Raw genomic sequence first — 25863 nt, forward strand, 5'->3', positions numbered from 1 at the left:
ATAGACAAGGCACAGGAAGGAGCGGAATATAATGGTATAATATAGTAAAAAGATGGAGTCAATGGGTGATAAAGGAAAGTACTGGGAGGAAGAAAGGGCTAAGATACTTCACCTAAGAGTCAAGAAAAAGCTTTTTTCAATGGAGTGAAGGGGGAAGGCAAGGAGGAATGAGTGAGCCCTCATACTCATCAGAAATGGCTCAGAGGAAATAATATACACACTTAATAGAGTATAGAAATTTGTCTTACCCTAGAGAAAAACGAGAAGAAAGGGATGGCATAAGGGGGGAATAATGGGGGTAGGGAAGAGGGGAATAGAGGGAATAGAAAAGAGGGAAGATTTTGGGGGAGGGGAGGGGAGGGGAGGGGAGGGGAGGGGAGGGGAGGGGAGGGGAGGGGAGGGGAGGGGAGGAGAGGAGAGGAGAGGAGAGGAGAGGGGAGGAGAGGAGAGGGGAGGAGAGGAGAGGAGAGGGAGAGGAGAGGAGAGGAGAGGAGGAGAGGAGAGGAGACGAGAGGAGATGAGAGGAGAGAATGAGAGTGGGGAGGAATATAGCTAGTAATAGCAACTGTGGGAAAAAAGTTGAAGCAATTTCCCCTGGTGGACTTATGATAAAGAAGGCAACTCAACCCAGAGACAGAGCCATTGGAATCTGAACACAGACTGAAGTATATTTTTTTTTCTCTCTCTCTCTATTCTTGAGGATTCACTTCTCCAGTGTGGGGGGTGGGAAGTATGTTTACTCTTATAAAATCGTTATTGTAATAATATAAAATAAATAAACCAAACTATATTTTCCTTAATGGTAACAGAAAATGAAGTAGTAGCAACACTTTTTACCAGTTTCTCTGAGATAATGGTTTCATTTCTCAAATATATAGGGGATGGAGTCAAATTTATAAAAAATAAGAACCATTCTCCCATCGATAAATGGTCCAAGGAAAAATAGCAAATTTTCAAAAGAGCAAATCAAAGTTATCCATACTGTAGGTTCAAATGTGCTTGATTATTACTCCACTTGGAGTTTTCTAAGCAAAGATACTGGAGTAGTTTGCCATTTCCTTCTTTGGCTCATTTTACAGAAGAGGAAACTGAAGTAAACAGGGTTAAATGTCTTGTCCAGGGTTACACTGCTAGTAAATGTCTCATTCTGGTTTAGAACTCAGGTCTTGCTCCATTGAGTCATCTACCTATCCCAAATTCTAGTCTTATGAGAAAATGTTCTAAGTCACTAATGACTAGAGAAAGAAAAAACAACTGTGAGATACCACCTGACATATCAGAAATAACAAATGCTGGAGGGAATGAGGGAAAATAGGTACATAAATGAACTGATGGTAGAGTTCTACATTGTCCCAACCAATCCATAAAACAGGAACTATGCTCAAAGGGCTATAAAACTGTGTATACACCTTGATCTAGGTTTGGAGTCTCAAGAGATCAAAGGAAAGGAAAAATATTTTCAGCAGCTCTTATTGTGGAGGCAAAAAATTGGAAATTGAGGAGATGCTCATCAACTGGGAAATGGCTGAAGAAGTAGTAACATGGAGTACTACTGTGCTAATGTACTTCAATGAAAAAATAAATTAAGATCTACATGACCTGATGCAAAGTGAAATGAGAAGAACCAGAAGATCATTATGTTTACAGTAAAGTAATATTGAAATGATGATCAACTACAAAAAACTTGACTCTTCTGATCAATTCAGTGATCAAAGAAAATTCCTAAGAACCTATGATGAAAAAAATGTTAATTACTTCCAGAAAGAAAACTGATGAACTGAGTACAAACTGAAGAATAATTTTCTTGCTTAATTAGTTTATTTATTACAATATGGTAATGTTTTACATGATTTCACATGTATATTTGATATCATATTGCTTTTGCCTTCTCAGTTGGTGATGGAAAGCATTTGAAATTCAAAATTTAAAAAGAAAAGAACGCCTAAAAGTACCCAATCCAAATGGTTCAACATTAAGTGGGCTTATTTATTTTGCAGTTATTCTGATGTTTTAAATAGTCTCCTAGACAGATTATCTTTGACAAAAAAAAAAAGTGCTTTAGAGAGAAATAATATATATACAACTATGAACACTAGGTCAAGTTATTCCCCACCTCAGTAATATAACATTACTGACAAGTACAGTACATTCTTTATCATGACACATAAATGATCTCACTCCCTTGTCATGAGTATTATATAAACCCTTTCTTTCTAATTAATCCACAATTAATTCAACCAACCTCCAATTAGTCTTCAAAAACATTATCCTACTTAGACAATAAAGTATATTCTCTAAAATAGGATTTAGTCCACGGCTAAAATAATATATCATAGACAAAAGCAGTTCTAGGATTTCTCTTTATAGCACAATTTAGATGTCATATCTAATTTGTTGTCATGACTATTGTTTCACTATGCAATTTGAATGTCATTTTGAATTTACTGTATTTAGGGTCTGATGTTAGTTTAAAAAAAATCAGTTTCTAACATCTTCAAAGTGAAAGAAAGGGAATCTGCCCTTTTCTTGTGTTTAGTGAATATGAGACAATTCCAAAACTAAGTTATATGCTTTAAAATACCTTTGTTTTCCTTTAGTTTATGTACATAACAAAGAATGCTTCTGTCAAATGTAAGATGTCTATACCACACTCTAAAGTGGGTAGTTATTAGAAAGTTAAAAGTGGTTTCTCTTCCTCAAACCAAAAATGTCTTAGCTGTCATTTCATTTTCTTATTTTAAAAGTTGCACTTTTATGAGGAATATTGAGGGGGAAAAATTTATTATTCTTTATTCTACTCCCCTATAATGCCATGTTTTCATGACTAAACAAGCTCAACTAAATTCTAACATTATTTAACTAATTCTTAGCAAGCAAAGGCCCAAATTAGTAATACACTAGAAGGGTTAAGTAAATTTTTTGTTAGGCTTTTTGGTCTATGATCATGGACAGCCTCTACATTCTTCCTATCCACTTGTCTACCTCCCTACTCCCTTAATAAGGTCACTGAGTATGGGAGATTAAGGAAAGATCCATAGTAACTACTAAATCACAGATGACTACCACCAGGCCATAGTAATAGCCTTTTAAGTAATTTTTAGTGTATGAAATGAAATTTCATAAAGTTTTTACTAGATAATTACACTTCCTGATTTCGTAATTAGTGGAAGTACATGCAATTACATAATAATTATGATAGTAATTACGTAATTAAGATGTATAATTATGTAGTAAAAAACATCATGGAAATAAAACCATGCACTATGTAAGCACAATACATTTTTAAAGTAAATTCACCAGCTCAACTGTTTAAAAATACCTTTCTTCAAAATATCAAAGTGATTAGCTCACATTATAGTCTAAGTGCTAGGAGATTTTTGTTTGTTTGTTCCCCCTCCCATCAGTTACAAAAGCATAAAAAAAAGGTATTAAAAAAATCCCATCTGATTTTCCCCCTATTTTCAGTACTCAAAAATGACAACTTGTTTTGCAAATGAAGATCTTTACCTCTTCTATAGAATTATTGCTTGTTGCTACTATAATAGCACCTTATTCAGAACTGTAGAACTTGTGTGTGTGTGTGTGTGTATATATATGTTATTATATATATATATATACAAAGAAACCTGTATAACGTATAGAAACAACAGGAAAATAATAAGACATCATCTCTGACCAGAGAACAAACAACTGTTTATACCACACTGAAAAAGTTGAGAGAATTTCTGATTGAATTTATAAGGTATTTTTACCTACAAAATTGGCTTAAGGAAAATATACTTGGGAGGTATCAGAAACTTTTCAGCACTAATATCTAAAAATTATTTGGCCCACATAGGTCCCAGAAAAAGTACAGAGAAAAACTGGTACCTCACTTTTGAAGGGCAAAGAAAGCAAAAAGATAAGTGTCCTAAAAATCTGTCATGCAATGACAATTGTTTTTGCACAATTTCTTCTGCTATACTTTAAACTTCTCTTTAGAAAAAAAAACACTTTAAAAAATTGGCAGTATCAGAGGAAAGAACAAAGCAGTGTGACAAGGGGCTCTCTGCTGCTGTGGAAAGAGATAAATAATGCCATTCTCATGATGTGCATAAAAATAGCAAAGGAAAAGTTAGTTTTAATAATAATAGGAGTTGAATAACATTTCAAAGTAGATTAATTTTTTATACTGACAAAATATAGGAAACAGAATCAATTTTCCATTCAAAAAAGACTCCAGTCCAATTTCTTGGCATCTTTATAGTACCTGCCAACATAGTGAAGTCTAAAATAGTGCTGACTGAGTGTAATTCACTAATACAAACACAGGATAGAGATTTAGAGCTGCAAGGAATCTTTCAGACGAGATCCAGTTCAACCTTTCCATTTCAGAGCAACGTTCGAGGAAAGTGACTTGACTGATACCATACAGACAGAAAACAGTAAAGTCAATATTTCAATTACATGGCATCCATTCAATATTCTGCTCTTACAAGTGAAAACCATTAGGGAATTCCTTCTGTTAGGTCTTCTGGGTGTCAACTTGGCTCAAAACCTGTTCCTCCAGGATGGGTAGATCATGAAACCTCAGACAGTCAACACTTTCCTACCTCCCTCAGCCTCCCTTTCCCTTAGGTTTTTGGGCAAAGATTTCCTTTATAGAGGACAAAACCTCAACCTGGAAGCTCACTCCATTTTCCAATTCCAGCTCTGCTTAGTTTCAACCCCAGGAACCCCACCCCCAACAATGTTATTTGATTTGATTTGTCTTCCCTCTTTAGAATGTAAACTCCCTGATGGCAAGAATTGTCTTTCTCTTTATTATTAGTATTCCCAGCACTTAGCTCAGTGTTGAAAGGATTTTGATGTTAACTGAAGTCAAAGAAACTGAAGGTGCTCTAGGGAGAATGTTGAAAGTGGAGAATGAAAAATACTCCTTTTGAATCCTCTTTAGCTTTGGCCACATCGCTACTTAAGTCACACAATAGGACTAAACTGACTGACTTTAATTTGAGTATAAATTAATATGCATAAGCAAAGTTATGCTTCATGTTTTCTATATAAGGAATAACTCTGATTACTTCATTCAGAATCTGAAGTGTTAAAAAATCAGAGAAAGGTCATTGGCAATATTCATAAATTTAAACACTTTTCTAGAATTCTATTATCATAAAACTGCACATTTTTTTCCTTTCATCTCAATACTGAATTATGTGAAAAAATCTCAAAGTAGATTTGTGCTCTTAAAATACTTATTGTTTTATATTTATTTTTAAATTACATGCAAAGATAGTTTTCAACATTTATCTTTTTTTGTAAGCTTTTGAGTTTCACATTTTTCTAATTCCTTCTCTTTTAAACTCTCTTCCCATGACAGTGAGTACAATCATGTTTAACATATTTCATATTAGTCACAATGTGAAAGAAGAATCGGAACAAAAGGGAGGAAAAAGCCATGAGAAATAAATTTTTTTTTAAAAAGTCAAAATTATATGTTTTGGTCCACAGTTGGACTCCACAGCTTTTTCTCTGAATGTGGATGTCATTTTCCATTACATATGTTTTAGAATTGTCCATGGTCACTGAACAGCTGAAAGAAGTTAATCTTGCCATAATTAATATTCAATCCTGCTGTTAGTGTATACAATATTCTCCTGTTTCTGCTCACTTCCCTCAGAATCAGTTCATACAAGTCTTCTCAGGTTTTTCTGAAGTCTGGCATGCTCATTTCTTACAGAAAAATTAAAAAAAAAGACTCGTTTTCTAAAAGATATCAAATCAAGTTTTCCATGAAAAGTAAACTGAAGGAGAAAAGATTAACTAGCTCAGACAAAACATTTTTACTTATCAAAATTTTTATAACAAAAAACTCTATTACATGTCTGATTTTTCCATACCAAACAGGTAATTAAGTCTTCTTAATGACTAGTCTTGAAATTATTTTAGCTGTTAACAACCTATATTAGAACTTACACTTGTTGAAGGAAGAAACTCTCCTCTAAATTATGAATGTTATTTAGCACCCAGCATTTCAATTAACAGAATAGGCATGAAAATTAATTCTATTTAAAAAAATTTATTAAATACCTACTCTGTTAAAGACACTATGCTAAGGGAGGGAGATGCAGAAAGAGAAAATTCCCTAAAGGAATTTATAATATGCTAGGGAGATGCAAGGCCTACATAAATACATAAAATAGCACATAAAAAGTTGAGGAGCAAAAAAGTAATAATTTTTAAGAGGGAAAAGGAGAGATTGTGAGAGGGAAAAATGAACAAGGAATGCATTGGAGGTTTGGAGCATACCATTTATATGAATCAGAAATGAGAAATTATTTATCAATATCTACTTATCAATAGAAATCATTTATCAACTCTTGAGCTTAATAACTTTGTCAAGTAGGTGCATATTAACCTCATTTTATAGGTGAGGAAACTGAGGCTTAGAGAGGCTAAACAAATTCTGCCTCAGAGGCAAAACTGGCTGTGAAGCTCTCAACTTCTTTCTGTATTAGTTTCCCCATCTAGAAAATGGAAAAAAGTAAATAGTACTTACCTCACAGAACTGTTGTAAAGTTGAAATGAGATATTAACAAACATTAAGTAAATGTTAGCCGTTATTATTTATTGTAATTTGCCTATGGTCACAGGGTTTGTTGAGTAGAAATGAGATTAGGTCTTCCTCATTCCAAATCTAGCATTCTAATCACTATTGATTGTGGGAATAAAATTTGAGAAGTAAAAAAGATGACAATCAGGAAATGGAGTTGGCAGTCATTCATAGAGGGGCTTAAGAGGCAAGGCTAAGGAGTTTTACTTTGCTCTGGAGGAACCAGAGTTACTGAAGCGGAGAAATAAGCATGGTCCCAAACTACAGAGATCGTTTTCTTTTTAAATATTACTTTTATTCTGAATTTAACACCAAACAGAGAACATTGGCATATACTAAGTAGAACACAAAAAGAAACTATCCATTTTTATTATATCCAACTTACTTTTTTCCTTTTTTAAATATATATAAGATCAAGGGGCGGCTAGGTGGCATAGTGGATAAAGCACTGGCCCTGGAGTCAGGAGTACCTGGGTTCAAATCTGGTCTCAGATACTTAGTAATTACCTAGCTGTGTGGCCTTAGGCAAGCCACTTAACCCTATTTGCCTTACAAAAAACAAAACAAAACAAAAAACCCCCCTAAAAATATAAGATCAACATAGCTTTCAGAGGGATCTGGACTGTATGGTCTTCCCTTAGCAAGACTATAGTAGTTGCACAGAAGTGATTGGTTGAAGAAAAGACTTTAAAGCATGGTATCTAATTAAGACACTAATATAGTAGTAAAGGTGAGAAAGTTAGCAAGATCTGAGCTAAGATGATCAAAGAGTAGGTGAAAAGAAAGGAATGTATGAGAGAAATATAGTGGAGATATACATGACAAAACTGGCTAAGTGAATGGATATAGAAGTGTGAAGATGAGGAAGATTAAAAAGTAACTCTAGGGTTACAAACCTAGTGGCTTAAAAGAGGAAAATTGGGAGAAGGCATATAAGCTGCATAGTAAATAGCATTAAAAGCTGCAGAGACCAACAAAAGGTCAAAAAAAAAAAAATCACCCAATTTAGCAGTGAAGAGATTTGCTGGTAGTTTTACAAAAAAAAAATTTCCAGTTGGATGGAAGGGGTCAGAAGCTAGATAACAAGTAGGGTGGGAAATGAGCAGGTGGTAAGAAAAGGGGGGGAAAGGGGCGGCTAGATGGCACAGTGGATAGAGCATCGGCCTTGGAGTCATGAGTACTTGGGTTCAAATCCAACCTCAGACACTTATAAATTACCTAGCTGTGTGGCCTTGAAAAATCTAAAAAAAGGGGGGGGGGGTAGCTCTAGATGACAGTAATTCTGAGAGTTTGCCAGTGAAAGAGATCTAATATGAGAATTACTGCATGTGGCAGGATGAAGTGATGGGGAGATCTAGGCCTGGAATAACTTGAGGATGAGGAAGACAAGAGAAATATCAACAGAACAAGATTCTTACTTAAAGAGAAGGGATGGTCCTGGTAAGGAAGAGGAATAATTCTTTCTCAGAGAAAGGAAGGAAGAGAGAATGAGTCAAGATGAAAAGGGACTCAGATAAGGAAGATTATATTACATAGATTTAATTTTCTCAGTAAAGTAGGAGGCAAAAACATCTCCTGATAGTGAGGGGATAGAAAATTTGAAACAGCAATTAAAGGGAATAAGATAGACTCAAAAAAATAAAAGAATTTTTTGTGGAGCTGAGTTTAAATAAAATGAATCAGGGCCCATTTGTTCTGTTCATATGAAATTTTCTAATAATTCAGTCTTGGAAGTAAGAGAGATGGTTTGGAATTATCTAGGGTTAAAGTTTGGCAGAATGTCAAAGGCAGTATGACAACATAGCAACAGAATCAAAGCCTGAGGACAATATATAGTTGAAACGGCTATCACCAATTTCTTCAATTTTCCCAGTTGCCTCAACATCTTGTTTATTTTACTCTAGATATGCAACTATCACTCTAGTTAGGGTCTAACCAATGATGAGTAGAGCACAAACAATATCTTCTTTGGCTTGGTACTAGAGATCCTAAGCTTAAATTCTCAATCTACTATGTGATTCTGAGCATTCATTTAACCTCTCTTGAGCCTTGATTTCCTCAATTGTAAAATGAAAAAGATGATTTCTAATGTTGGGCTGCACACCAGGAGTAGATTCCTGCAGTCTATGCCAGATTCCAGTAGGTTCTACCTATGGTCATCTCCAGGACTGCTAGAACAAAGCCTCCCCCAAGCTAAGGACTCCTGTTTACCATCTGTACTCGCACCTACCATGCCCACTTGCCTCAGGGTTGAATATCAAGGGAAAACATCAACAATCTAAACAGGTGCGTCCCTCAATGACCGCCCCCACAAGGATATTCTAGTCCAACTCACTTCTCTATGGTTACTACACTTTAGTATTTGCCCTACTCTAGTGACTCTGAACAGTTGATACAAACCCAATTCCTTATTCCTCAATTCTCCTAATGCTTAATATAGTGCAGTTAGGTGATGCAATGGACAGAGCACTAGCCTGGGTGTCAAGGAGGTTGGGAGCTTGAACCTAGCCTCAGACACTTACCATTTACTAGCTGTGTGACCTTGGGTGAGCCATTTAACACTGAGTGTCTCACATCTAGGGCCATCTCCAGTCATCCTGATGACTTAGCACAGCACCCCTCATCTCATTCAAATCCAATTCATGCCCTTGTCATGGCATCACCTCCCTGATGTTGTGGTCTTCTTCAAAAATGAAGGACAAACATTATTCATCTTAATCCTATTTCCCACAGTTTGACCAAATATTGCCCAAACCTTCAACTGCATCCTTTGGAATGCCTGTGCTGTTGTGAATAAATTTATTTTATTCATTCCTTCCTGACTCCATGTTATCATTACTTTCCTTTTCAGTGCTAAGACTTTCTTTCATGTCCTTCAATGCACTGGGATGGTGGGAGTAGGAATACTGCTTGTTCCCCACTGTTAGTTTGAGACTTCTTATACTGTATACATTAAGCAATCTCTCCTCCATTAAGATTCACACTATTCAGATTTATCACTTAATTCAGATACTGGTGTGGTTGCTATTCATCTATTTTTTTTTTTGTTTTGCAAGACAATGGGGGTAAGTGACTTGCCCAAGATCACACAGCTAGGTAATTATTAAGTGTTTGAGATGGAATTTGAACTCAGGTCCCCCTGAATCCAGGGTTGGTGATCTATCCACTGTGCCACCTAGCTGCCCCAGTAGTTGCTATTTATTGACAACATTCAGTTCTCCCTGCTCCTTCTTCCCAGTTGGATGGAACATTCTCTTTCTTTCATGGATAACAGTTTTGCTCTCTCCCCATTTCTTGTCCATATATCAGGACACTTCAATTCCTTTAATCGCTAGTTCCTCAATCTTTTCAATTGCTGTTATCAATTTCTCCACACTGTCTCTTTGGTAGAAGGCACTTACTAGATAGAATGCCTAATTAACAGATGTAGTCTATATTAAAATGATCCTGCTTAAATATATTATACTTCTCAATACAATTAAATTCCCTAAATTAAAACAAGCATTTATTAGGCATCTACTCTGTGTAAGGCACTATAATAGCTGATACTCAGCCAAAGCAAAAGAATTACATAATTTTTACACAATACAAAAATGATGAGGAAAAAGAAGAACTAAATATTATGAGGAATGAGAGGAGGAAAGAGAAATTCTCAAGAAGTAAAGATTTTAGATAAAAGTAGAAGCCCTTTCCCCCCATTTCATGTTTAAACAGACTAAGTTAGGATGATTGGGCAAAGATTTGGGCTGATTCTCTTCTCACTTCAAAACTGTTCACTTATCCCTGTTCAGACCAAGGCACCATAGGATTAGGAAGAGTCAAATGGAACCATTACCTGCTGCCAACCTATAAATAGATTTTACTTCATATATAGCTACTATATTCCTCCAAAACCTCCTTTGGATCCATTATGTTGTGTGTGTAGTAATAATACTATGCATTGTACTTCTTGGAGCAGTTACAATAAAAATGCCAGAGTCCCACAGAAATAAGATTTAAAAATGTTATATAGTTACTGTGAATATGCAGTAAACACTTCACCAAAGTGAATAACAGTCCTTCATCATTTTAAAGAAACGAGAAAATACCAAATGGGGTTAATTCACATTAGGGACTAATGGCCTGCAAACCTTCATGTTTGAAAGCATATACGAAAAACTGATGAGAGCCATTTTTTTGCCTTTGAAAACATAAACCTTTTTCAAAGAATTTCAAATGTGTTTTTCTAAGACAAGTTGCCATATTTCAGACTAAAACTAAAACAACAACCCATTAACAGAACCTTTGTTAAGGAAATGTTGCTAGGGTGTTCAGAGTAAAGGAAATTCTATAGTAAATACTAATGGTTGTTGTCTTTTATTCTCAAGAGAACTGGCTGATCAGACCAATATGAACTCAGAATGTTCCATCAGAGATTGGATACAAATAGTCAATGGGAACATTTGGGTTGGATTTTTAACTTTGTGCATCTCAAGTTTCTTTTGAGCTACTTTAATTCTGCCTTGCTCCTAGAGTACTGTACCTTCTTTGATGAAGGCATGTCATAGCAAACAGAACTGGAATTGTATATCTCCCATACTATGCAATCAAAACCAAAGTTCTTAAGAGACCTTGACATCATCCCTGTATTGCTTCTTCTGAATGTGAGCACTTTCCCAGAGTTCTCCATAAAATAGGCTTTTAGGTAAGCATACATTTGGCATTCAAACAATGTGGCCAGTCCATAGGAGTTGCACTTTCAGCAGCAGAGTTTGAATATTTGATGGCTTAACTCAAGAAAGGACCTCAGTGTCTCTTATCTTCTGCCAAGTGATCTTCAGAATCTTCCTTAAACAATTCAGATAGAAGCAATTCAATTTCCTAGTAGGACACTGGCAAACTGTTCAGGTTTCACAGGCATACAATACAATAAGGTCACAATAGTCTAATAACTCTTCTCTGGCAGGCAGTCTAATAATTCTTCTCTCCCACACTTTCCTTCAGAGTCTCCCAAAGGCTAAGTTAGCTCTGTCAATGTGTGCATCAACCTCATTATTCTTCTGGAAAGGATATGACCAAGGTAAATGAACTTATGCACAGTATTCAAAATTTCTCCATCTGTTGTTAACTGATGACTCCACATATGGATAGTGTGGTACCAGCTAGATGAAAACAGCAACCACCTCTTTAATTGTTAGGCCAAAATTAACACAAACAGCAGAGAACTAATCCATACTTTGTTGCATCTTAGCTGCACTTAGTGAGCAATCATCTGCAAAAAGAAGATCATGCATCAACCCTCCCTCCACTTTGATCTTGGCTTGTAGCTTTTTCAAGTTGAAGAATTTACTATCAGTTCAGTAGCTGACCTTAATACTGTGTTCATCCTCAATGATGGCATTTGATAACGTGGCTGAATACATCATGCTAAAATGCATGGGACTAAGCAAGTATGAGAGCACCATTCTGGACCTAAATTACTGATGAACTTCTCTGGGCAAGCAAATACTGACATAACTTTTTTGTAAGTCCTCACAACTGACAATTAAAGGCCCAGATCAGATCTACAAACACTGTTCTAAGCGCTTGGCATTTTTCCTGGCAGCAAACACCATTTTGATCCTTTGTCTTTTTTTGAAGGTACACTGGCTCTCAGGTAGATGACCATTTTCTAGGTGAAGGATCAGCCTATTAAAGAATATTCTGGCAAGAATTTTGCCAGCAATGGCTCAGAAAAGGAATGTTCCTGTGACTGACACAGAACAATCTAATCCCTGAACTCCTGGAGGAACAGGTTCCTCTTGTCATATAACCTGGAAAATTTAGTCAACTTTTATTATGTCAATGGAACCTTTACTTTGTCAAAATTAGCTAGAATAGAATCAGCACCAGATGCTTTGCCACAGGAAAGGAGTCTAATGGCACCTAAAACCTCTTCTAAATTTGTCTGAAGAGGAACTGATTACAACCTGATGTAAATAAATGATCAGCACTTTTAAAATTGATAGATGGTAATCTGTTGAGAACACTATGGATGTGTTCAATCCATATCTCTAAGATCATGTCCCTCTCAATAAGCAATATGGTTCAACTTTCCCTTCAACTTAGCAATAAACTATTCTCTCTAGTTTGTTGACATTAAATCTTCTGGTAGTCATTTTGCCTTGGGAACATCACTTCAGTTTTATGTGAATATTTAGCTTGTAAAGGATAAGTCTATGATCAGTCCAGCACTCTGGGTCACACATCTTTCCTTACAATCACATAATCTATTAAATGTCAATGTTTGCTATAAAGATGCATTCATGGAGTTTTATTGTATTTAGCTAAATGGAAGACTGTGTTGGTGATGAAATGCACAGGTTTTCAATAATAAGTGACCATAGTGGCTGCTGTTTCTAAGTCCATTCTTCCCAGTCTGCTCTGGCATTAAAGTCCCTCCCAGATTGATTTTTTTTTTTTAGTTTTTTTTGCAAGGCAAATGGGGTTAAGTGGCTTGCCCAAGTCCACACAGCTAGGTAATTATTAAATATCTGAGGACAGATTTGAACTCAGGTACTCCTGACTCTAGGGCCGGTGCTCTATCTACTACACCACCTAGCTGCCCCAAGACTGATTTTTTTTGACTAGGTTAATTTTCTGCCTCACTTCTTTCTTTTGCAGCCTTAATCACTAAATAGGCATAGCCTCAGTCAAACTTAAGAGCTGCTAAAGACCCAGGTTAAAAAGGCCAAGGTCTCCTACTGCATCCAGGGCCATTTCAAGCCATCCTAATCCATACCTGGCCACTGGACTCAGATGGTTCCCAAGGAAAAAGTGAGGTTGGTGCTAAACACAACCCTTCCTCACTTAAATCCAATTTACTTTCACATCATGGCTTCACATCCCTGATGTCACAGTCCTCTTCAAGAATGAAGGACAAACAATAGCATTAAAATGAGAATTATAAATTCTGTTCTCTTTTGGCACATTTAAAATAAGGGTCTCCAGGTCTTTGTAAAATTTTCTTTGACTCAGGGTTTATCATGGTGCCAATGATGGTGACATAGCAATCACACTGCACTTAATCTGTCATTCACTTTTTTTGGTAAGCATACAAACTTGTGGACTAAATAAGTTCTGACTGCAAAATCTAGACACTGGCTTACCCTTCACTTTGGCCACTACAGAAAAATATGTATTCAGCTCCAACTTCAGGAAGTTGTTCTTCATTTGCCAGACTTGTTTCCTTTAGGGATGTTAAATGGATGTGATACCTCCTGAGCTCTTTTGCAACAGGAATTAGCATTCTTTCAGGTCTATTGGATTTTGTGTAGTCCATAAGCATATTCCATGTACTTATGGAAAGTGGAATCATCTTTGCAGAAGTTTGTTACTGAACATATTTTTTGTGTTTTTTTTGATCACATGATAGGATTCCAGCCAGCTTCAGTAATGGAGGCCAAGGTTGGGTAAGCAGACAGTTTTGCGGTGAGCAATGAGATCCTTAAAGGCTGTTCAGACAACTGTAGACTGCCAAATCCCACTGCTGCTTCCAGAAAGAAGACAAACGTATATCCTGGGCCACCTAAGTACAGTAGTGTGACTACAGCTCTCAGTGTATCTGCATTGCTGCTTCATCATTTGCCTGTCATCATAGGACTTTGAGATAAGTAAAAATGGTAAAATGGTGATGTCTATTGACTCATGCATACATTGGATTTAAGTGAGGCAGAGTTGCAAAAAGTTGCCTTCCAAAGTTGTCATAGTCCCAAGACAACTGGTGGCACAAGATGCAGTGGGTGACTGGCATCTTCAATGTCTAACCAAGCTCTAAGTGTTCCACAGTGCCTGCTTCAGCTGCCTTTCGTGGCCAATAGACCAAAATGCCTTCATTGGACTATTCAACCAGAGAAAGTCTTCACATGCTTGGGTAGAGTTTGAGACCCCTTGGTTGTCCTAATCTGTTCTAGCCCATCTGCTGAAATGGTCTACAAGAGTGTGACTGTTAGGTATGCTACAGCTTCTTGGAGTCAAAGGTGAGAGTTACTGTATTTCCCAATTTATAAGATGCATCCTTTTGGGAAAAATTTGGGGTCCAAACCTGGAAGCATCTTATACAGTGGTTGTAGATTTCTTTTTACTCACATTTCCCACTTTTTTGTACTTATTGTTTTGCATTTGTTACTGGTATATTGAGTAACATTTTGCCAAGTTCTGCCCAGAAATGGCTCAGAAAGATTTTCATACAGTACAGAATTCAATTTCAAAGTGATCCAGCACGCAAAAGTGAATGGAAATTGTGCTGCTGAATGTAAGTTTGGTCCTCCTCCAACTGAGAAAACAATCTAAAACTATCTACAAGAAGAAACCCTACTAAAATGCCCCAGCAGAAGAAGGCCATGAGAGGCAAGTCAGCCAAATGGCCTGATTTAGAGAGGGAATTGAAGCTATGGATAGAAGAGCAAAGGGCAATTGGAATTCCTGTGTCCACAAAAATGGTTCAGTATGAGGCAAGAAGAATTACTTATTTCAAAGGAGGACACAATTGGTGCTTCAGGTTCATGAAATGGAATGGACTAAGCATGCATCCATGCACCAGACTTGCCCAAAAGATGTCAGAAAGCTATGAGAATGACCTTGAATTTCATGATGAATAAAACTTGAATTCAATAGCTTTATGTAATACATTATTTTTTTTTCATATTTGGGGCTCCAAAATTAAGGTGTGTCTTATACAAGAGGAAAATACAGTAAGTGGCTCATCAAAGGTGGAAAGCTTGGTACACTTCATACCACAGACACTAGTGTTCCCTACAAAGGGGAAAAGACAAAATACCTGAAGGAATGGTAGGGTGAAGTAAATTGTTTTTTTTTAAGATTGATGGTAACCTGAATATATTTGTAGATTTTCTATCATTTTCACCAACTAATCCTAGATCTGCTCTTTGACATGTTCGTCCTTCAGATATTCAAAGGATTTCAAGCCAGTTATTTCAAATATTAATTTTCAAAGCATACATTAATTCTATATTTACTGAGGACTTACTCTAGTTTGGGTACTTCAGGAGATAGAAAGATGAATATGGTACAATATTCTCAAATTCACCCACTGTAAAGGTAGACATGATTTAGAAATACAATTTATAAACATACTAAATATTGAATTGTATTATTTTATATGCATGCTAAACTTCTGAACAAGAGAAAGAAACTCTTTTGAAAGGAAATGAGTAAATAAGCACAAATCTCAGTGTTTTTAGTGTTTTGTCAGGAAAAACAGCATAAAGTGAGAAGGAGTAAAAAAAACAGAGGAGTTCTATTCAATGATAGTATTTGTAGACCTGGGGATAAAAGAATGAAAATGTAGATATCAAAAAATTCACACAATATCATTAGATGATAATTCAGCAACTTCTGGCCAAAAAAATGTCAATATGGAGAAAGTAATTTGAACAGTTAAAAGATTAAGGCCAATTATTTTCAGTTCTCATCAAGAAATAAAAGGTGTTGGGAACATCTGATGTTATGATTTCTTATGCTAAGTAAACTAGTTTAGTTGTCCCTCTTCCATTGTTACCTTTACACATTGCCATTTAAAAAGTAATCAATGTTAAAACAACTAACCATTTCCATTCCTACTATGTGCCAAGAAATGTGTTAGATGCTATATTTATTAGAAACATAACTATAAAACATCTCTATCTATATATCTATTTATCAGCAAAGTTGGTGGTGGGGGAAGAGTTCTGTTTGTAAATGTTAAAAGCTTGTAGCTCTTCAAATTTATGAAGAATCATATTTGAAAATACTTCTCTTTTGAAAATGGAGAGACTTTCCAAATGGCTACTTCATTTCCCATAAATTATGTAGGAAGAGTCTCTATATAATCCAAGAAGATTCTTCCTAATAATTCTTCCTCTTATTTTTTCTATGTCTTTTAGATGTCTACAGAAAAAAAAAAATCAGTGCCAATTCAAAAGCTACTCAAATTCAAAAATTATCTCTAGTATAGAAATGTGGGAAGGGGCCAGATTCTGAAAACAATGGCCATAGCCACCAAAAAGAAAGCAATAACATATGCAAAGCAACTGTAAAATAAAGTAGTCTTTAAGGACACAGCTATCAGAAGATCCAGGATAATAGACTTAGAGCTTAGAAGGGACCCTAGAATACCATCAAGTCTGAACCCTTATTTTGCAGATGAGGGAAGAGGAACAAATATGTGATTTGACCAGGGTCACACAGCTAATGAGTGTAGTGAAAACAATTTAACTCAATATTTCAAGAATCGGTGAGTTGTGATAATTACCCACATCCAAATTCTTTCAATTCTGTCTTTTTACTTGCTGAAGTCAAATGAAAATTCATCATCTGGTAGCCAACTTCCTAATGAGAAGCCTCTCTTAGGCAGAAGGATAAGTTTTTTCTTAATAATTAACAATTCTTAATATATAAATGCTGCCTTCCATCCCAATATAGCAATAGCTATGGTGGATGAGATCTATGAAATATATTTTGGACAAAGAGGTTCTCATCTTAGGAAACGATGCCCTTCAAACACCTAAGACCTTGGAAAGGTATAAATGATGCTCTTTCAGGCTAAAGGAAAAATATGAATTTTATTCTTGCTGCCCAAGAATCAAAAAGGAAAAGGTTAGATAAGAACATAACCAAAACATTAACATATTATTTTATACTCAAGAAAGTTACTTGATCTGCAAATACTCTATCCACTTAACCTGAACATATCTATAATGCTGCCAACAAGAGAGGTGGAGAGATAATTAATTGGATAGTTTTAGTCAATGTTATTGTTCTGTCTATACTTAGAATTAGCTTTTCACTTACATAACTGATCTTTGGGGAAAATTCCTTTAGAGGCAGGGTATACAGAAGAGCATGGACAAGAATCACATAGGATGAAAAAGAATGGATAGGTCTGATCTACACCAATGGAGGAAGTACTGATATCAGTGACATCACAGAGCACAAATGCTTAAAACATATATTGTGAAGCTTTCTAAAGTCCTCTGAATTTCCAAAGATATAGAAATAAAAAAATGAAGACTTGATTCCTTTCACCAAGAAACTGCTGAGATAAAGAGTCAAACATTATTTCCAATTAATATTTCCTTACACTGGCAAGAGTAAACCTGACTGGCTTTTGAACTAACATGAAAGAACATTGAATGAACAAGAGTGATCTAGAGCCAAGCAGGCTACTATCCATAGGATTACAAATTTAGAGATCACTGAATCCAATCCCATCTTTTACATATGAGAAAACTGAGACTCTGAGAGATTAGGGGATTAGTTCTTTTCATTCCCCAACAATATCTGCACCCAAAACCTCTGAGTGCAAATAAGGGATTCTTTTCTACACTATAGGTCAACCTCAAACTGAGCAGCACAAAAAAGACTGGGGTTTTGCTTATAACACACGCAACTTACTACATATATTTAACAACTCCTACATTTAGATTAACAACTCCTACATTTAGATTTCATCATGATATTCATATTCCAATGCTTTAATACACCTGACATCCAGGAACTGAAGTTTGCCAAATCAATGGTATTTTATGAGTACAAATCAATATACTCCACAGAAGAAAAAAATATACCTGTTCAAAGTTTAACTTACTAACAGTAAGTAGGACTTAGCTCTCAGTGTTTTTGAAAACTACGTTCATTACTTCTTAATATTTCTTAATCAACTATTATATAGTGTTGGTCCTGGCAGCCATCAAAAATAAAAAGACAAAGTCCCTGCCTGCAAGTTATATATCTTAATAGCTTTCTTTTAAAAAAAGAATTCAAATGTGAACAATGAAATATGTAGCAACATTAGTTAAATTTGTGATGTAGCTACATATTTCACTGTATGCATGTATGTCAATTTCTATGTAAAAGCAAAGTTTCCTTTAGCCCTAACACCAAACAACAAAACAATGAATTGATATTCAGGGTTAAACCAAATGAACAACCTGAAGGTAACTAATGAGAAAAATGGGTAATGGAAAAGTTGTCAATGTGATTTTAAAGTAGGATGAAAAAAAAAATACACTTGTCATGACAGTTCTAAAGTTATATGGCAAAGCATTTACAAAGTCCAATTAAATTTTAAAGGGTTTAAAGGATTCTTTTGTGAGTGAAGTCACTTTGCTATAGGAAAATTTTTGATTATTTGGGATAAGGCACAGGCACACATGTGTGCACACGCACACATACACACTCTCTCTCTCACATACATTCTGTCTCTCTCTCTCACACACACTAACACTTATAGTATATTGAAATTGCAACCCACCCCTCTCTTTCAAGCTTTTAGTGAACAGAACAGACACACTCCATGTCTATTCCTTTGTGATAATTTCTAGTTTTCTTAGGCCAAATGAGCACAGAGCTTATGCTTATTTTATTACACAAAATAGCATTTTAAAAACATAGTATTTTTTAAAGTCTTTTTTGTAGTTTTTCCTCCCCCAAAGCCCTGTTTCAATAGAAACCAATGGGAGACATGCAGTGGGGGTCAAAGATGGGGATTCCGATGCCGCCACCTCCTCATCCAGGGGATCCCTGTGTTCACACAGGCCCTCACTGCCTGCTTCTGAGACAGCAGTGTGATGCCGATTTGAACAGTGTGACAGAGTAGGTCTGGCCTTTATGATGCAAATTTCCACTTTAAACTCAAAGGTAATTACAGTATTTTAACGTACCTTTCTCATGATCGGTAATAAGTTTCTCCACTGCATGGTCCATATCAAACATGTGCTGATAAAAGCACAGCTGGGTATACAGAGACTTGTCGGAATACTGCAATAGAACAGAATATAAATGAATACTACTATTTGGGGAAAAAAGATCACGCTTAATAGGGTATATTCCCTAATATCAACTTTTATATTAAACCCCATAAGAAAAGGGGGGAGGGGATTCATACTAATGGTTTACTGCCCTTATATAACATACATACCTTTCATAATTCAGAGTAAATCCTGCCACTTCGATCACAGATTACTACTTGCGAAGAGCAGAATGATTACCCCTGCTGTCAAAAAACTGATTTTATCAAATTGCAAATTCCTATGCACCCTTGACAATTTGCACTGTTAATTGGGAAAAAGTGGTATGCTTTCTAACCGGGGCCCAGTCCATGCAAGTAGGAAGTTAAAGCATTAATAAAAACTGTTTAACATGCACTACTGTTAGTGTAATTTTATATGTCAAAAACATGAGTTTCCCTTCATGGTAACTGCCTTTATTGGTGAAATTTTTAGGTTCGTAGAACAAATGTTGGTAATAGTCTACCATTCTTACCAATCATAAATATTTACATTTTATCCCCCTCACTAATTGTGAACTGGTAAGTCAAGGATCAAAGTCATTTACTGCCTATTTAAAAAGCTATAGTACATGCTTAATGACTATAGGAAAATCTAACTCAACAAAGACAATTCTGGAGAGATTCATTAATTTAATCATCAATTGAGGAAAATTCCTGGGGTTATCTAAAGTCATTGTGCATTCTCATATGGGTTTTGATCTACAAGAAAACTCACCCACAACATAATGAATTCAAATAACAATAGGTGAGAAGCATTTTGTTTCAAAACCTAGAAAGTACTTTAAATAAGACATCCCAAGTCTTTTTTGAGAGACAGAGGAGTAGAGCATTATGACAAATAAATTCTCATGGTAGAGGGCACTAAGCTCCAAGATCTCACAGTGGTTCCTAAATACATGAAACAATTCTTTATATGATTAATTTGAAATATTATGTCGCATACAGAATCTGATAAATTCCAAAGTGACAAGGTCATCCATGTTTTATGGCCCATTAGGTACCAGTGAATGCCAATTTGTTCAGAAAACACATTGAAGTTATAGTTTCCAACAGGTTCCAAGTAATAACTTTAATTACTTGTGACTTGTACAGTTACAGAAGAGAACTTTTGGAGGCAGCAATAATGTCAGACAATCCTGAATAGAATGTAAGTTCCTTGAGGGCAGGTATCGTTTTTGCCTTTCTTTGTAATTCCAGTGCTTAGCAACAAAGATAGCAGGAACTTAATAAATTCTTGTTGACATAATTTAAACTAATTTGGCCTAAAAATCCTTGTTTTCCAAAAACATGATGGAAATACATAAGCAAGTTGAACTGGCAAGAGAAGAAATCAAAAGCTTTTTTCTAATAATATTCTGTTTCCTTTCCTGCCCACTCTGATGTGAAACTTGTTACTAAATTCAGCATATTTTCAACTTCTCTGAACATTGTAAACTATGCTATAAATATAAGGCCATAAAAGTAAATTCACATGGAGTTGTTCAACAACTCAAGCTATTGTCTTTTCATGTGTATTCCTAACACCAAGTTCTTTTTCTTTACCTGAACCTATTTTTAAAAAAAAGTAGACACCTAGAAGCCTATTTTATTTCTTGGTAGCTATTCTACGATATGCATCATCATTATACTATTATACACCAGTTATTTTTAGCAAATCCTGATTACTGCTTCCTGGGGGGAAAAAAAGGAGGACGACAGCGATTAAGTTATTTGTTTAGTTTTTTAGATTCAGCAGTAATTGCTGGTACACATCTCCCTGACTGCACACATGCAGCAGGTTGAATAGAACACTGAAATTACCTCCTTCATAATAGTTTGTTTTGATAATGTATTGTGTGTCGAGATGATGAGAAACAGTTGCTGTCAATTTGATTAGCCATTATATTTTTATGTTAATTGCCATTATTGGGTCCATTCTGTTTAGTGTCACCATAGAAGCCATACAATGTTAGCATAAATAACAAATTGGAGTAAATTAGGAAGATATATTTTTGCCAATTCATTTTAATTGCCCCTCAGTCCTTCCGCTGGTTAACGCAGCTGTTGACCCATAATAAGCGCTGGGTCAATATAGCTGCTTGTCAATTCAGAAATGCAAAGTGCTGTGTTGCTAGTAATGGATATACAACCACCTTTGCCAGCCAACTGAAGCAAACGAGTGACAACCCACATGAAGAAATAAAGCGTCAGCTATGGAGTTTAGTGACCTGATATTAGTAGACAGGCTAATTGAAAGTCACTGCCTAAATGGATAAGGAAAATAGATAAAAGTAATTTAAAAAAGAAGTTATATATTTTAAAAATATATACCAACACCTCTTGCCCTTTTGCTTCCTGCCATATTTTGCAATTAGCAAACTGGATGAAAACAAAAGGCCTTATTAGATTTTCAATGTCAAATACAATTAAATGGGCTTAAAGAACACATGAAACTGAGAAAAATGTACCTTAAATTGAAACGAACTACAGAAACTACCTTTTGTTTTCTTGATTTTGTATCATTAATTTGTGATCACTTGTAGAACTATTTTTCCCCTCTCATTTTTGATCTTCATGATCTTTTCTTTTTTGGCTTTGATGATAAATTCTTCTAATCAAGAAAACCTGACACCCTCCAGTCTTCTGTGAAATCTTCAACTAGGTTTTCCCCCCACTTAAATGCTCATTTTGACTGCACGAGATTGGATGGAAAATACTTCAAGAAAATAAGATGATATTTTAACATTCTCTCTCTCTCTCTCTCTCTCTCTCTCTCTCTCTCTCTCTCTCTCATTGGTTTAAAATGTTCGATTTCTTTCTCTGGCCTTTAAAATTACATTCACTGAGGTGCCTAGGTTTCTTTCTGTCTCCCTTTATAGCTTGAACATCATGTACCAAAGCAACTGATTGTAATTTAGTAAGGACAAGGCTGAGCTGTAACAGCTATTATATGAGAATGGTCTGTATTCAAGATTTTTATCCATTGCTGTAACAGGGACATAAGAATAACTCCCAAAAAATAAAATTAAAGAAGCAATAAACATTATTGGGATAATCAGAGGCAAAAAGATTTGGAGTAAGACAGTGAGGAGACAATTTTCAATTTTAAGATTTTGAACTTTTATTAAGGAAAACCAGAAGTATTTTAGTATTTTTTTTAAAGAAAACTTTTTGAATTTCCTATAAATGTTCCTTTAGAAAAAAATTTAACTTCATTATTCCTTCCAGGACAACTGTTTCATGAAATAAGGTCAGTCTGATGAACTACTATTTTTATATTTTTTTTAACTAGTACCAGATGTAACATAGTTTGGATCTAGGGAAGATCCAGTCATTCAAAATTCATACTTGGCATTGTTTGTTTTACTCAACCTTTTTTTTTTTGAGAATTGGGATGCACCATTAAATCTTCTATATTTTCCATAAATGATTACATGAAAACATTTCATTGTAGGAAAATGTAGTCAATTTCCGTTTAGTTCCTTCATTCTTGACATAAGAAAAAATAAGAGGTTAGGCAGGGACACTGAGTGAAGGCATGAAAAGAAGCTTGATCATGACAGCAGTTCAGGGAATGAGAATCTAGACAACACAAAAAGGGTGGGGGAGAAAAGAAATACTAGTTTGTCAACTCCACTGTACTTTTTTTAGGTTTTTTTTTTTTTTTTTGCAAGGCAAATGGGGTTAAGTGGCTTGCCCAAGGCCACACAGCTAGGTAATTATTAAGTGTCTGAGACCGGATTTGAACCCAGGTACTCCTGACTCCAGGGCCGGTGCTTTATCCACTACACCACCTAGCTGCCCCTCCACTGTACTTCTTTATAAGTTTTTCTACTTTCCTTAGACAAAGATACCCCAACCATAAACTAAAACATGTAAAGTGCTTTGTAGCTAATAATGGGAGTTTTATTATTATTCTAAATATTGACTGTATGAAATTATTGAGTAAACTGTTCAAATATAGGTTAGTCACAGCCAATTTCTAATTCCTAATTATCATTCCTTTGTCATGTGCTCTCATATTTGTAAAATGAAACTAAAAATTTTTGAACCATGTAAAAAAGATTAAAAAAGATGAAAGTTTTGAAAAGACATAATGTAGTCACAAAGGCAATACTTTAGGTTTATTCTACCTAGTCATTATCAGCTGAAATAACAAAGAGATGATCCCAATAGTTGAGGAATACAATTCTTTCATGAATTCAATGCCAGTAAAAAGTACATTTCTCTAGACTAACTTGAAAAGAACTATAATTCAGGGTTTTGGTGAACTGAATGTTTCATATTCACAAGGAAAATGGGTATAAAAGAAGAAATAAATTTAATGGTTCCACATCACTCACAGAATAATTAACTTGGCAATTAAGAACCTTCAAAATCTGTTTTTTTCCCCATCTATTTCTCTTAGGGAAGATCAGTCACTGTCTCTTGACACTGTTCCTTGATGTGGTTCCCATGTTGGAAGCCCTTCTTCATGCTATTTCTCCCTCTCTTCCCTGTATTCAAGGTACTTTATCCTTTAAGATTCATGTTTTCCTACTTTGTTTAGAAAATCTGTAAAACTCACAGAAATCTCTACCTTTTATGGACTTATACCATGTATATTATCTGGTATTACTCATTCAGTGCTCATCACATTCAATGTCCTAAAAGTCTTAGACTTTGAAGCTTTATTAGCTACAAAATAACAGTTATTAAAGCTATGAACTGCAGTAAGACTTTTGGGACTCAGTAGTGATTTGTGAAATTGATTTCATTACTGTGTTTCCAAATTAACAAATCCGTGTTTCTCAGCTGGATTACAATTCCTTAAAATTAGTCACAAGGATTTTTTTGGGGAAATTATTAACTTAATTATAATAATTATTACTTACTAAACTATCTCTATTCTCTGAAGGTAGTTTAAACAATTTAACATTTTCACTGTATATCAGCTATTAATCCTATTTATTTAAATCTGAGTCAATCCTATTCATATTTTTCTTTCTTCCCTTTGTTATATTTAATATAATAATTTTTCTTCAACTCTTTTAATCTCATACTTACGGATCCCCCCTCCCCAGAAAACATAGAATGCGAGGTATGAAAAGGAAGGAAGGGGGGAGAAAAGAAATACTAGTTTGCCAACTCCACTGTACTTCTTTATAAAAGAAATTATTTCCATATCCTATGGAAATAACTTATTTGGATTACTTCAATTAGTTCTAATACAAAACAGTGGCACCACTTCATTAATCAGTCGATTGTAAGGATTACTTTCCCAAGAAGTCTTTTTGGTAATTTGATTAGAAAGAATGGTGGCCCACATTATCATCTTATTCAGCATGTCCATCAAGTAGACAATTTAGTGTAAAGTTCTTGGTTACTATGTTTAAAAGGAGGGAAAACCCCCCATAGTAATTTCTTGCCCTAGAATTGTATCCTTCATGAAAATATATCTTCAAAGCCCTTAGCAGTACACGTTGTTGAGGATCAGGAAATATTTCAGTGTTTCGAGAGGCATTTCTCCCCCCCCCCCAATGATGCAGTAATTAAAACCTAATTATTATCTTCATTTTAAACAAAACCTAAAGTGAATACCAATTAATAACAACATACTAATGAGCATCTGCTGTGATGAAATTGAATATGAATGTGCTGCAAATTTCGGGTAATTTATTTTTTTCGGGGAAGTGCCACTGGTCGCATTTTGCTGTTAGAAGATTATATAGGATGTGAACCATTTTCTATCAAGTCATTCTGCACATGGCAATTTCCATCTTAGGATAGGGGGCTGCGCTCAATATTGCAGATGTTTAAGTATCTAAATGTTGCCCACAAAGGACTCACTAGAATTAAAGATTGTTATAGGCCTGTCTCTTCAATTTACTGTTACTCTAACATCACAAATTTCCAATCTCCAATCCTATTTCTGTCCTCTCTTATCCTATTCACCCCCCCCCACAACCTGAAATGGTGTCTCTCTTTGCTTTAACAATATATCAGCAACATGAACAGAATTCCTTCGGTTCTTTACTTAAACACAATTAGAAAAAAAAAATTAAACAAAATTTTCCATGTCAAAATTAAGCACAAAAAGTTATTTGTATATACTAGCATTTACTTGCTATTTTGTTTATCAGAAAGGCAAAAGACAAAAGACTAATGATATGAAAGGTTTACATATATATATATATATATATATATATATATATATATATATATTATATATATTTCAGTTTTTGCTGCAAGAAAATGGGATTAAATGACTTGCCCAAGATTACACAGATAGGTAATTATAAGTGTCTGAGGCTGAATTTGAACTCAGGTCCTCCTGACTTCCAAGGCTGGTACTCTATTCACTGCACCACCTAGCTGCTCCAGCACTAGGAATTTTAAACTATTTCAGTACCTTCTCCCATAGCATTATGCATATTAGATGCATAATGCATAATGATAATCACATTCACACAATTAGATGAGTAAAGACAACAAGCAACCAGTC

At 35.2% G+C, this 25863-nt stretch overlaps 1 protein-coding gene across 2 annotated transcripts in view; it reads right to left on the reverse strand.

Moving 5' to 3' along the window:
• Positions 1-25863, reverse strand: part of POLA1 (DNA polymerase alpha 1, catalytic subunit) — a 336395-nt gene that overhangs the window by 78040 nt on the left and 232492 nt on the right. For both annotated transcript variants that reach the window (XM_074214225.1, XM_074214224.1), the window contains one exon: positions 19273-19369. In XM_074214225.1, coding sequence (XP_074070326.1) covers positions 19273-19369 — 97 coding nt within the window. The remainder of the gene's footprint in view (positions 1-19272; positions 19370-25863) is intronic.

Source organism: Macrotis lagotis, chromosome 1 (assembly GCF_037893015.1).
Source record: "Macrotis lagotis isolate mMagLag1 chromosome 1, bilby.v1.9.chrom.fasta, whole genome shotgun sequence".
Lineage (NCBI taxonomy): Eukaryota > Metazoa > Chordata > Mammalia > Peramelemorphia > Peramelidae > Macrotis > Macrotis lagotis.